Here is a 14949-nt window from a genome sequence, read left to right as displayed (position 1 = left end):
AAAACATTTTCATTCGAATTATCATTGATTGCGCATGCGCTGCGAGAATGCGTGACGTCACACAGCATCATCATACGTTTAATGTTGACGTTAATGGAGTTCAGCTGGAGAAACTGGCGCCGCTGGTTTCTATCAGTCCGTCATACTTTATATTTTATGAGGATTTATGTCGTACGAAGTTGTAACTATGTGCTCAACACGATGCCTTAGCAAAGTAGCCCGAGGTAAGTGATGGTTGTTTTGTGTTGAGTTGAGCAGCTTTCTCAGGTAAAGTCTCCGAGTGCAGCAGCAGCAGCAGCAGCGTTAGCTAACACTGACAGACAGGATGCTAGCCGAAACATTCGCGCCTCCGTTTGCTGAAGTTCAGATCTTTTTGTCTGTAGTTCTGTCACTGTATCTTCATTTCCTAAGCTGTAGCTGTGTTGTGTTTTTAGCTTTGAGGTAAATATCAGAAAGTTGAGTTGCTAATGTAATGGAAGCCGCTAAGCTGTGCGCGCGCGCGGAACGCTAGCAAACCGCCTCTGATAGTGAGAACTGCAGCCTGGACTTTTCCACTGGCGCGCGCGCTCCGCTCCCAATCCAGTGCTGCTGCTCGGCCAGAGTGATGCGGCTGCTGTGGGCGCTGAGACTGGACTACACAGCACAGTGACCCGGTTCCGACAGCCCGAATCTCCCGGATTCAGACAGTGATCCTCGCACGCCCGCCAGTGATAAAACATTTCCCGGAAGTCGCTTTTTTTCATTTGCATTAAAGAAGCTATCGCTTTAAAGACGAAATGATTTGATGAGAGAGATGGAGGTCATCTGCTAAGGTATACGTCTGCAAAAATACTACACGGGACTGATCTCTCTCACTTGCTGCTTTTCCACTACCAACGCGGCTGAGTGGGGCTGTTGGCGTTGCATTTCGACTACAACCGCGCTGAACCGTGCTGACTGGAAGTGGGTGGACACATTGGGTGGAGTTAGTGAAAGTGGGTGGACGTCACATGATGTCGTTAGGCGGTGCAAACAGTGACATCAGTGAGCTTTTAAGCGGTAGTCTCACGACCTGGATAGTAAACAATAAACATGGAGGACATGGAGTCGTTAGTGTTGGTGGTCTTGGTGCTGTGGCTTGTTGTCACCGACAACGCCAACAGATACTGGCAAGAGCATATAGATGAGGCGAGGTGCATAAGGCTTCAGAAATTCTCGTAATTCTTCTTCTTCCGGGTTTACGGTGTTTACAGATCCCAGCGTGCTTGCGGGGCGTGTGTGGGCATGTGAGGACACTCCTCCTCACCAATCAGTGCACAGGGGAGTGTCTCCTCATGCCCCTAGCCCCACTCGGCTCGGTTTGGCTTGCTTCAGCCCCACTCCAAAACCGTGCGAGTTTTGGGTGCTGAGTAGGGCTGAAGCGAGCTGAGTCATGCTGCTCTGAGGTAGTCGAAACGCGAGCCGTGTCAGGCTGAAGTGAGCTGAAAAAGGGTAGTGGAAAAGGGCCAACTGTTTCCCACTCGCACATTTCACTTGCGAGTGGGAGGAGCTGCCAGAAGCAGCGGCAGCGCGAGTGAGTGACTGTAGCTCATTATAATGGCCAGTTTAATCCTGCATCTAAACCTGTGGATTTAAAGACCGTGGCGTTATTTTCATACCTTGTTCCTGAGTGTGCAGTGGGACTTTCATTTCAAGCTGCTCATAGTGCTGAATACAGATGTGTTAAAGCACTTCAGGAATACTTTTAATGAGCATTCACTTGGTTTATCGTTGAATAATATATGCTTAAGTAAAATATAAGGAAATTTGTTTCAAAACAACATAGTGTCTGTTATTTTCTGTTTATTATTCCTACAGTGAAATATGGAGCTCATGTAACCCAGTGACAAAGGGTTAATGTTAATGTATTAATATAATGTTCCTGTTTTCTGTCGAACAATAAGAGAGATGATCAGCCATATAGTTTTACTGTTTTTTTTTTCGTTTTTTTTTTTTTTTTTTCATCTGACCCAACAGACAGCTGATCAGCCACTCAGAGCACATAGTTGGTCAGGTCCTGCCTTAATTGAACATGATTGACAGGTCATGATGCATCTGTGTGTGAGACAGAGATGATGTGCTTGTGATGAGAAAGTAAAGTAAAGGTTAAAAAAAGTATTTACAAGCTGCCTAGTCAAAACAGCAGATCACTGATGTGTTGAGGTGACCAGGGCCCTGTACTACGAACGGAGGTCAACCTACCCAGAAGTAACCCAGAGTTCCCCCGCTAAACCGGGGTTGACAAAACCTGGCTATCTTGTTTGGGGTTAAACGGTACTACGACGCCAGTTATGAAGTTGATTTGTTGAACCTGTGTTAACCTAATCAGGGTTAATGCGCATTCACGTTAAAGGGGAGGTTATCGGCGCAAATCACCACTGTTCACAATGGCACGGTCGCCGTACTTCAGGGAGGAAGAATGCGCTGTCATAATGCAAAGCTATGAGGAGTTCAAAACAACATTAAGAGCAAAATCTAACACAGCGGCTGCCAATAAGGAGCGGCAAGCATGTTGGCAACGAATTGCCGATCGGGTAAATGCGTAAGTACATTCTCCCTTCTACATGTTCCAGAACAGAAGTATAGGATGAGAGAAAGCTTCATGATCAATCACAAGTCACAGAAAATGGTCCTTCGACGTGGCTCCAGTCATATATAGCTTGTTTAATGTCCGAAAAATCCTGAATAAAATTTGGTATGGTAAATTCATGGAGTAGCCTACTTAAGCTGATATGTGCACAGAGTCACATGAATTAGGATGACTGACTGTTCAGTCCCTTTGACTAAGTTGGTGTATGTCCTGTGAACATTTCAGAGGCAACAGCAGTGCCAAACGCACCTGGCAACAGGTGAAAATGAAATATAAAAACATCATTCATAATGGTGTGTGCACGCGCGTGCAAGCAAGCATTCATTTGCCTTTTATTCAAGTTTTATCTGTTTGCCTAATAGTTCAAATTGTTTTGTATATAGTTTATAATGTTGTGTGATAATGATAATATTGTGGGAAAACTACTTTGCACGGACGTTCATTTAATTTATTCTATCGTCATTTTGTTTGTTCTATTTTTGTGTATTTTATTTGTTTGTCTAGTTGTATCTATTTTTCTAATATATTTTTTGCATTAATAGTTTTTTTTCCTAGCCCTGTGATGACCTGGCGACTTGTCCGGGGTGTACCCCGCCTTTCGCCCGTAGTCAGCTGGGATAGGCTCCAGCTTGCCTGCGACCCTGTAGAAGGATAAAGCGGCTAGAGATAATGAGATGAGTTTTTTTTTTTTCCTATTAAAATAATCTTGTGTTCTTAACTTTATCTATTTATCTGACTGTTTAGTTGTATCTATTTTTGTTACAATTTCAATATTTTTAATGTAGAAAGTTTGTTTTTTTCTATTAAAATGTTCTTGTGTGATAACTAGTTCTTGTGTTATATTTATTGTAGTTGTATCTATTTTGTATCTCAGACTTAAATATTTTTGTAAAGCAAGTGTGTTTCTATAAAATATTCTTGCGTTCTTGATAACTGTTCTTGAGTGGATTTTTTTTTTTTTTTACAGAAAAGCCGTTCTGCATGGACATTCATTGAAGCCCTCATTGTTTTTTAATGGTTATTTATGAGCGCTTAAGGGTTACAGTAATGTGAGTCGAGGTTGCTTAATATAAAAGGTATGTCCAGAAATATTGATGTCACTGTCTAAGCAGAGGGATCTGGCTTCTTTAGACGCTGTCTTCTTAAAACTGAATAAATATTTAAAAAGAGCCAAATGAGCCAGTCTTTTGAACGGCTCTTTTCAAAGAACGGATCACAAAGATGCGGATCCCACCAAAGAGCCATAAATCCCATCTCTAATCTGCGCTCCGATATCGCACGGGTCATCCAGGTACGCTGGGATTGTCTTGAGAGGAAATGTCGGTGGAGAGGTGGTGTTTAAAAAGGGTGTGGTTAATCGGAAACCTCGGGTTAACCAAGAACATAACCTGAGACGAGCAGGTTTGAGATGCAGCGTAAATTGCCATGGCAGCATACCTCGGTTTGAACATAGCCAACTTTCGTAGTATGGGTTAATCGGGAAGTTACGCTGCACGTGATCAAGTTACTCTCGAAGTTACCCTGGTAAGCCAGAAAACCCGCTTCGTAGTACAGGGCCCTGGAGTTTGGAAAGTCCTGTTTTTCCCCCTCCATCTATTTCAGTAAACTAGTAATATTTTGCTAATTGTGTGTGTGTGGCCCTGTACGACCTGCATGTAACTGAGTTTGGTGGAAGCAGAGCCAAAGTTACTGATTTCTGAGGTGGTTTGAAGCAGTAATATTAATGCTACTGATATAGTTACAGTTCATAGTACAAAATGTGAGGGAGATATTAAATTGCTATGTTGTCTATTATTGTTATCTTGAGACTGCCAAATCTCAGTAACATTTTACTGTGGAAAATGTTATTAGGGATACATCAATTGTGAAATGCTTGATCAATACTGGTATTTAAAGTAATAATTTGACCGATATGAATGTTTGGCCGACACCGGTGTGCATCCCTAGTTGTTAATACTAAAGGTACCTTCCCCAGTGAGCACTGCAAATATCAGCAGAGCCATACTGTATGGAACATGTAATCTGGCATGTATACTTCCAATTTTTTGTAATATTTGAGTGAGGTAAAGCTTAATGCTACTGTCACAGTAGCTATGCTATTAGTTTTGTTTAATCAGTACTATAGTGTACAAATGTATGCTAGAAGTATATAATACACTTTAATACACACTTTAAAAAGATGTCAGAACAAGTGAACCAAGGAGAGAAAGATGAAATGAAACCTGGGAAGAGAGTGTTTTGACAGGGGAAGAAAAGGAAAGAAGCGGTGAAGGAGCAAGAGAAAGGCCAAGAAATCTTTCACAAGAAAACAGGTAAAAAAACGAATGAATAGAAATGATGAGTTGTAGGAATTTAATTCTAAATAGTGATGTTGACTTTGAAGTCACTGCGAAATCCTTCGGGATCTGACAAGTTGACCTGAATCCACTCAGTGTTTTTCATGAATCGTCTGTCTTTTGTTTTCAAAACATTTTGCTATAAATCCCTAAAGCACACTGTAGTTTATAGTAATAAAAAGAATATACATGTGTGTTTGGAGAAATTTATCTTCTCATGATAAATTTGAAAAACATCAAAGTCCATCATCTGCTGCATGTTTGTTTTCATTTGAATGGAAGCTCTGCTATTCAGCAGGACTTCATTTTATATTTTATTTAACCGACCCCTGTCTGATGTGTATTTCATATTTGGTTCACGCAGAGATGATGATGCCACTTCAGGCTGATTAAGACGCATTGTGATTGGTCAGAACTTTGGCGCTCGTGTGGTCATTGTGTCATCGATTTTTATTGGTCACAAGCACGCACTCATTGTTTCCACTCTGGCTTCCCGAATTCTCTTCACTGGGGTTGGATTTCAGCAAATGGAGGGATTTCTATAAAAGAGGACTTATGACAATGACACACATTCGTCACCGTGACGACTGCTAGTAATTTTCTCTTCGTCATTGATGGATTATGCTCGTCAGTGACTAGTGTGACGAGCGCCAGCAGGAACCCTGGCCATTATAGCGGAGCTTGGCCTGTGCGAGCGGAGCCCCATAGGAATAGTGTGGATACATAAAGAAACCCATCAAGTTGTTTTCTGATGATTTCAGTCCTGTGCGGGCCTTCCACCATACCAGTGTTGGTAATTGCCAGTCATACACACCACCTACAAATGGACCAAGAAGTTGTAAGCAATTTATGCAATTATTTTGGATTCTGGTTGCTGATAATTGTAGATAATACTTGCAAATTACATAATCATGGAAAGGGAAAAAAAAAACCCTAAAAAAAAAAAAGTTCAGGTTTTTTTTTTTTTTAAGCAAATATTTGTCCTGGGAAATAAAAGTTCAGTTTTTGATAGTGATGTTAATTCTCCACAGGTCCTTGGGCCACCTTTTATAGAACTTTTGTGTATGATCAGATTTAAATTAGATTGGTTTTGAAGCTGATGAAATTCTTGTAAGTACGGAACATAAGTAATGAATTATGATTTTTATTTAATGTAGGCTATAGATTTAACAAGACTACAAACTTTAAAACTGACAGATGCACAAATATTCACACAAATACATTAAGTAACCAATTTGATAAGAAAAACCTATCTTTTGTATGATGATCTACAAAATCATATAGATGTTTGATATTGATGATAAAAGATTAAAAAGGGCAATAATTGTTTACAACTAAACTCACTGCAGTTTGTTTTCTTATTTGTTCCACATAAAATAACATTGCTTTAACTTTTTTTTTTATGTGAACTTGGAACCAAAGAATGCTTGTTGCAATTGTAAAAAAAAAAAAACTGCAATGACTTAACTATAAATGTATACTACTAGTAATAATGGGGAAGCCTAAAGGCTAGAGAACAGGGCTCTACATTAACTTTTGAAACTACTTGTCCTGTCGGGCAAGTTGAAAGGAAATTTACTTGCCTGAATATGAAGTTGACTTGTCCAAAGAAATATTTGAGGGAAAAAAAACACAAACTATTTGTAACCCAACAATCTTTCTGGCATTTGTTTCCAAGTTCACAACATATGCATAATATCTATGAATCAAAAGTAATCAATACTTGATATACTGAGGCAAAAGTTCGAAAATATAGTAAAACAGACTGATACCATAATTCACCACTTATTATGCTGAAGTTCAGAAGCAATATATTCCAATAGAGTAGAAATTATGAACATAAAATTTTAAGAACAAAATAACTATACTATGAGATCCAGAAACACTAACCATTTTATTTATATATATATATATATATACACACAGATCAGTACTCTGCAGTTCAGTAACAAATAACACAAAAAGTAACATCAAAATTTATGACTTGAGATCACTAGTTTGGACAAGAGAAACAAACAATGCTACAAATAAAAACAACTGATAACAAAATTGACTAATACTGTAAATCACTTATACACTGATCTAGTTATCAAATGACAAGATAATATATCTTGTTATGAAAACCTCCACACCTCTATTGACTCACAGATGAATGGATACAAAGTTTCTATTCAGCTTCATCTATCAACCCTTGAGTTCTGCTCCATCAATTGGACTCCATCAATCATTAATTTATTTGAGAAATTGAAAACCAGAAAATTAAATTTATATATATATTTTCGTTTTTAAATTAATTTTGAATATATATCCTCCACTGATTAATTGTTGCCTAATTATTCAATGTGGCTCCTGTATGGCATTTAATGGTTAAAAAAAAAAGAGAATTTCAAATAATCCATAATTATATCTAAATTATAGAGCCCTATGTTTCAAATCCCTAAACTCCCATTACTAATTAGTTAATACAGCCAGTAACCTAATTAGCAGCCATTTGACAGCTTGGTATTTCATAGATACCAAGTCCGATCAGACAAGTGCCAAAATATGCCGATATTCGGGTTACATATCAAATATTTCTTCGGACAAGTCAACTTCACATTTCCCCACTCCTACCTCACTCCCTGTCAATCCACACGCATGCAGGCGCACATTCCCCGCCAGCACATGCTCAGCTATATAACGAACACCATCAACAACAATTCAAAGATTTGGAAATTACCACATACTCAACGTAAATATACAGTTGAATAATGATCCCGCCAACAGAAATGTCAACAAATCCACGGGTATGACACGAGTAAAACCAATCATAAACGACCGTTTACTTTTCAGCTCAAATACATGAAGCGGTATTGGCCGGTTTCGCAAGTGGAATATTGTGCATGCACACATCGCTCTTTCCGAATAGAAACATCCGGCAGTTCATCAAAACAATATGTCGAGTGAGATGCTTCGGAAATCATGTGAATAAACTGATAAATTTGATATGTAACCCAAATATTGGCATATTTTGGCACTTGTCCGATCGGACAAGTAACTGAGACGATGAACTTGTCTGACATTAAGTATCACTTGTCCCAGACAAGCAGACAACCGTTAATGTCGAGCCCTGGAGAAGCAGCTTTGGGACCAAAAGTTTGTCAATTCGATTCTTTGGACCAGCAGGAATGGCTGACATGCCCTTGAGCAAGACACCAAACCCCCAACTGCTCCTCAGGCTGCTCTGGGTATGTTGTAAGTCACTATGGATAAGAGCATCTGCAAAATTATTGAAATGTAATTATAAAGTATATTTAACAAGATAAGCATGGACCTTCATCAACAATCTTGATTTAAATACACGCAGAGAGATTGCAAAGATTGAAACACTATTCCAGAGTTTGGGAGCAATGCAACACAAACATTTCCACCAACTAAGCAGCCCTTGAGATTAACCTGCTGGGATGGAATATACTGCTTTTCAAAGAAGCAGAGACTCAGATTGTTTTGCAGGTCAAGGGGCCCACAGGGGCCCATTTCTACAATGGGGGGGCCCAGTGATTATCCTTCAGTTGAAGCGAACCTAGTGAGTGAAGCGAGCTCAATGAACAGCTGGGGCAGCCCAGGGGCTGTTTTTTTTCTTCTCAATTCTGTTTTTTTTTTTTGGTATTACAAGCCATATGAAGCAATGTAGATGACAAAAATCAATGCTTCAACCAAATATACTGAGATATTGTTTAATCAGTGGCAATATTTTGGAATTCAACCACAGGCCACTATATATCACATCAATAGTATTATCTCCGGCGGCACGGTGGTGTAGTGGTTAGCGCTGTCGCCTCACAGCAAGAAGGTCCTGGGTTTGAGCCCCGGGGCCGGCGAGGGCCTTTCTGTGTGGAGTTTGCATGTTCTCCCCGTGTCCGCGTGGGTTTCCTCCGGGTGCTCCGGTTTCCCCCACAGTCCAAAGACATGCAGGTTAGGTTAACTGGTGACTCTAAATTGACCGTAGGTGTGAATGTGAGTGTGAATGGTTGTCTGTGTCTTTGTGTCAGCCCTGTGATGACCTGGCGACTTGTCCAGGGTGTACCCCGCCTTTCGCCCATAGTCAGCTGGGATAGGCTCCAGCTTGCCTGCGACCCTGTAGAAGGATAAAGCGGCTAGAGATAATGAGATGAGTATTATCTCCTCCTTGTAAATTATAGCACAAGAATGGGTTTGTTTTTTGCATGCTGTGACGGTCTAATTCTGCTTGTCTCTAATCATCTCTACTTCTAATTTCAGAGAATCAGATGGGATGCTGAATCTTCAATCCTGGGTTCAAATTCAGGCTATGAAGTTTGAAAATTAATTATGTCTGATACTAATGATACAACAGTTGTAAATCTAGTATGACTAATTACCTTGGGTATCAGGGGTATCAGGTTTTTCAGGTGAATGTACTCTCTGCTGAAGAATGACAAAATAGATGTATTTTTCTTTTTTATCCATGCTTTCTTGTCTCTTTCAAATATTTGTACATACACTGTAAGACGCCACCTAGCGAAAGACTTGGATCAGGTTTTACTCGCTTGGGACGCTACAAACGGGGCGGCGTAAATACACGAACGGGTCCGACGTATATTCAATATGGCGGCGGTCAAAACAAATTCATCCGATGCTGAAATCTGTTGAATATCCAGATAATTATGTTGGAAGTTGCATATTTGTGCAAGATTTTCGATATTGAGACCATGAAGTCAAGTAATACCAGTGTAGGAAATTCATGGAAAATATCAGCCAGACCACAGGGCAGGCAACTCTGAAAAGTTGTCTGCCCTGCTCAAAAGTTGCCTGCCCCAATTTCAACTATAATCTGCCGTAATATCGCATAATTTTCGAAAGATTGTAAAAGAGGCAATGCATGTAATGTTGTATCATGCATGTAATGTCATATATTCAATTTAGTTTTATGATTTATTACTGGTGTTTATGTATATTAAATGTATATGTGACCTATGTTGCTTGAGATCAGCCAAACCATCATGCTTCAGATTGATAGAACCAGTGACAAAAGCTCCATTGGCATATTTCCGAAGTCTATCTGGGGTTTTTCGTTTAGACAAGGGCCCATATGCAGCTCTACACACCTTACAGTAGATAGTTTGTTTGTCATCAGATACCAGCCAGTCAAACTCCTTGCTTCCAACTGCCCACAACAGTTCTCCTTCTCTTATCTTTATCATATTTTTGTTGTGCTTTCTTTCTCTCTTCAGTTTGTTTTCGTTTTTGAGAAGTCTTTGGTTCAGGTGGTTTTATCCCAAGATAGTCATACAACATTTTCAGATATTTGGAACAATTAACAATCAATTTTCTGTGATATTTTGACAAAACTCATGGTAGGATGCTGGTTTTCAAAGTCACAGACATAGATGTGACTTGGGGTGGATTTCACTGAGCTGTGTGTATCAAGCTCTCTGATTGGCTGTACCTCCGAAGCAACAGCCAATCAGAGCGCTCGTTTCATTTCTAAGCGAAAACAATATGGCCGCACCCACGTCAGTAAACAAACCAACAGAATCTAGTGAAAAATGTCTTGAAAAGTCCTTCAATATGATGAAATATCGAGAGAACAATGAACCCCCTCAAAGAGGGACCGCCCGTGGGGCTGGCAACTTATAAATTCATTCCGCCCTTGCTGCAAACTGACCGCGACGGGCGGTGGGGCGGGCACCCATTTCCTACACTGGTAATACGCCACGAAACGTTCCAAATAGGGTATAAAATGCTCGCGTCCATATTGGCCCCTGCCCCTCTTGACAGTGCGTTCATTATTCTAAATAGTGCGTCTTGGACACGGGCGCGCCAACAATCTGAGTCTCTGAAGAAGGTATGCCAAAGTGAAACAACTTTGTAGTCATTGTAGAATTTAAAATCTTGCCAAACTAGATTAAGAATGGAATAATATGCTCACTTTGTTCTTTTCTCATAAGGACTAGCTGAGGCTTTCTAAAAGAGACAACACCACAGCCAGTTATTTATACTGTATGCAATAGTTAAGTCTAGAAGTTACGAGAGTCTTTATACATCAAGGTGACATTAGTAGTTCAAGAAAAGGTTCTGTTCATTGAAGCTTTGACATATTTAGTTTAGCCTTTCATTTTGCATAGCTGTGCAGTTAAATCCAGTCAAACATTCCTTTTTAGTGCTGCTGTACTGAACAGTCATCCCATTACACCATGTTGGGCAAAATGGTCCCCAGTTGTAGGCAGGCTGCCCTTTTCCATGGCCCAACTGGAAGTCCAGATACTGCACAAGCACCTATACAATGACAAACTTAGCATAAAAGATGGGTAATGAATTGCTCAAATAATATCTGTTCAGCCACCTTCTGTGGTTTCCTGGGGTTGGGCCTCAGAAAACAAATCGCAACTGAATGAAGAACCTCTTTGGTCAGTAAAGCTTCTTAGGCAAGTCACACTCTCCTGGGATTTCACCCTAATAAGAGCAAGTAAGCCCATTGATGGGATGCTAGGGCATTAAACTCTTCAGACTGCCTTGATCCATGGCCTGAACCTCTGTTATTTACACATGTCTCCAGTAAGAGCCTGATGTTTTGGCTTCTGCAGGTTCATCAGAGCATGGTTGATATGAGCAAGTTCTCAAAATTGCCGGCAAGTTTGGCATCATCCAAGCTTAGACCATAACAACAGCAGTTTAAAGCTAACAGCTGAGCATTTTAGGAAGAAACAGAAGACAGACACAATTGAGTTTTCCAATGATCTGTTTGATGACTGTCACTTCGTCAGCGTGCACAGACTCAGCTCACTGCAGAGAGAGAAAGGGCTTGCATAAGTATTTTTAGAAATACATTTCTCCTGATATTGCCATCGATGGTGGTACAAACTACTAAACAGTTTGAAGCAATGACCACAGCAACAATGTAGTAAGTTATGAGACTTGTTCGTAAGGTCATAGTGAACTATGATGTGACTGACCAAGCAGAATGAGATGATGGAAAGTTGCCTAGATAGCAACCAAACTAACATGGATGAACTCTTCCAGTCACCATAGATTCTGAGAGGCAGGTTTTTGTGGACATGGATAGGAGGGTCAAGGAGAAACATGAACATTTTAATATTTTTGTTGTCACCTCATAACTGCTTGTGGTCAAATTCTGCCCAATGAGCACCCACCTTTAAACATATTTTTTACCTCATGGTGTTTGGATTGTCTTTTAGGCATTATAAATATCATGAGTTTTACCTTCCTGTTCTGTTGAAGCTCTGAGTATACAGTATCATCACCCAGACTGGCTTTCTCTAGTTGGGAACAAGAAACAAATCCTTGATTAATTTCCTGAATAAAACTCCAGCTCATCTAAACTGCTTAAGTGGGGGGAAAAAAAAAGACAAGAAACACCCGACCCAAAAATAGAGATGACCTGAAGGCTGCTGTCAAAAGCAACCATGGCTTTGGTAACACCTTAGCAGTGATCGCCTCCATGCCATGCCACATTGATGCAGTAATTCATGGTAAAGGAGCCCCCACCAAGTATTGAGTGTAGAAATGAACATACTTTTCAGAAGTTGGACATTTCTGTATTGTAAATCATTTTGATTGATCTTAGGAAATATTCTAATAATTTGAGATACTGGATTTCTGATTTTCATGAGCTGCAAGCCATAATGGCTTTGGATTTAATGTATGTGAACACCAAGGGTGCATATAGCTCATCACCCCTCCCCCCACTGGGCCGTTCTGACCACGATCTGGTTCACTTGTCCCCTACATACATACCTATGGTGAATAAACAACCACCCACCAAGAGGTATGTAAGGAGCTGGTCTGAGGAGACCAGTATGGCACTGAGGGACTGCTTTGACACCACACACTGGGATGTGTTGTGTGAACCTCACTGGGATGACATTGATCGCCTGACAACCTGCATCACGGATTACATTAATTTGTGTTGAAAACACTGTGCCAGTCAGGAAGGTACGGTGTTTTCCCAACAATAAACCCTGGGTGACCTCTGAACTAAAAGCCCTAATAACGAGAAGAGGGTTTTTAAATCTGGCAACAAGGAGGAGAGTACAGAGGGAGCTGAAGAGGGGGATAAGGAGAGGCAAGGACAGCTACAGGAGGAAGCTGGAGGAGCACCTCAAGGGGAGCAACACCGGAGAGGTATGGAGAGGCCTGAAAACCATTTCTGGCCACACAAAGGACAGTGGGAGGGGCCCTGTATCTGGGGACCAGGACTGGGCAAATGAGTTGAATCTCTTTTTCAACAGATTTAACTGCCACCCCACCCTCCCCCCACTCACCATAGTCCTGACCTGTCTGTGATATCACTCCACCCCCCCCATAATACCTCTGACACCAACAGCTCCACTCTAAATTGACCGTAGGTGTGAATGTGAGTGTGAATGGTTGTCTGTGTCTATGTGTCAGCCCTGTGATGACCTGGCGACTTGTCCAGGGTGTACCCCGCCTTTCGCCCGTAGTCAGCTAGGATAGGCTCCAGCTTGCCTGTGACCCTGTAGAAGGATAAAGCGGCTAGAGATAATGAGATGAGATGAGACCAACAGCTCCCTCCTCACACCACATCACCCCCCTCTGCTCCCTGCCAGACCAATCCACACACTCCACCCCCGACCTCACTCTACAGGAGTCACACCTCGGCTACACCCCTTGTCTCTCCATAACAGCTGATCAAGTGTTGAAAGAGCTGAGGAGGATCAAGACGAGGAAAGCTGCTGGCCCTGATGGTATCAACTCCAGACTGCTTAAGGACTGTGCAGATCAGTTCTGTGGGATTCTTCTGTACATTTTCAACCTGAGCCTCAGTCTGGAGAAAGTTCCACTTCTGTGGAAAACATGTGTCGTTCCAGTTCCCAAGACTGCGCACCCCAGGGAGCTCAACCACTTTCGGCCAGTAGCTTTAATGTCTCACCTAATGAAGATCATGGAGAGGATTGTTCTCTCCCACCTCCGACACCTGGTGAACAGCGAGATGGACCCCCTGCAGTTCGCATATCGACCGGGCATTGGTGTGGATGACGCTTTCATTTACCTGTTGCACCTGGAGGGCACTGGGAGCACTGCAAGAATCATGTTCTTTGACCTCTCCAGTGCTTTCAACACAATCCAGCCATCACTGCTTAGGGGGAAGCTGGAGGGAACTGGTGTCAACTGCCACCTGGCTGCATGGATCATTGACTACCTCATTAACAGACCGCAGTATGTGAGGCTTCGCGACTGTGTATCTGATGTGGTAGTCTGCAGTACAGGGGTTCCACAGGGTACAGTGCTCTCTCCTTTCCTCTTTACACATATGATTTCAGCTACAACACAGACAGTTGCCACCTCCAGAAGTTCTCAGATGATACAGCCATCGTTGGGCGTGTGTCAGAGGGGGACAATCTGGAGTACAGAGAGGTCATCACCAACTTTGTCGCCTGGTGCGAACTGAACCACCTGTGCATCAACGCCAGCAAGACAAAGGAGGTGGTGATCGATTTCAGAAGGACTGCTCCTCAAATTGCACCAGTGAACATCCAGGGTTTGGACATTGAGATCGTGGAGGAGTACAAATACCTGGGTGTTCACCTCAACAACAAACTGGACTGGACTAACAACACAGATGTCCTGTACAAGAAGGGCCAAAGTCATCTCCACCTGTTGAGAAGACTGAGGTCTTTTGGTGTGTGCAGGACACTGCTTAGGACTTTTTATGACTCTGTGGTGGCATCAGCGATTTTTCTATGCTGTGGTCTGCTGGGGCTGTGGAAGTTCAGAGAGGGACAGGAAGAGACTTAATAAACTTGTCAGAAGGGCAGGCTCAGTCTTGGACTGTCCTCTGGACTCCATTGAGGAGGTGGGTGAGAGGAGGATGTTAGCCAAGCTGACATCAATCATGGGTAACCCCTCTCACCCCCTACATGAGGCTGTGGGGGCTTTAAGCAGCTCTTTTAGTAGTAGACTGCTACACCCACAGTGTAAGAAGGAGAGATACCGCAGGCCATTCATACCTGCTGCTGTCAGACT

The 14949-nt window shown here is 41.8% G+C and overlaps 1 protein-coding gene across 1 annotated transcript in view; it reads right to left on the bottom strand.

Annotated features, from left to right (window-relative positions):
* Window positions 1-8872: 8872 nt before the first annotated feature.
* The window catches only part of LOC132882162 (sialoadhesin-like), a 216871-nt gene continuing 210794 nt past the window's right edge, over window positions 8873-14949 (bottom strand). The window contains exons 15-16 of the mRNA XM_060915433.1: window positions 12166-12221; window positions 8873-11727 (exon numbers count right to left, since the gene is read on the bottom strand). Of these exons, the coding sequence (XP_060771416.1) occupies window positions 11725-11727; window positions 12166-12221 (59 nt within the window). The 3' untranslated portion in view covers window positions 8873-11724. The remainder of the gene's footprint in view (window positions 11728-12165; window positions 12222-14949) is intronic.

The sequence above is a fragment of the Neoarius graeffei genome, chromosome 1, assembly GCF_027579695.1.
Source record: "Neoarius graeffei isolate fNeoGra1 chromosome 1, fNeoGra1.pri, whole genome shotgun sequence".
NCBI classification, from domain to species: Eukaryota; Metazoa; Chordata; class Actinopteri; order Siluriformes; family Ariidae; genus Neoarius; species Neoarius graeffei.
The sequence above is the reverse complement of the archived record's forward strand: the minus strand, read 5'-3'. Positions and strand labels throughout refer to the sequence as shown.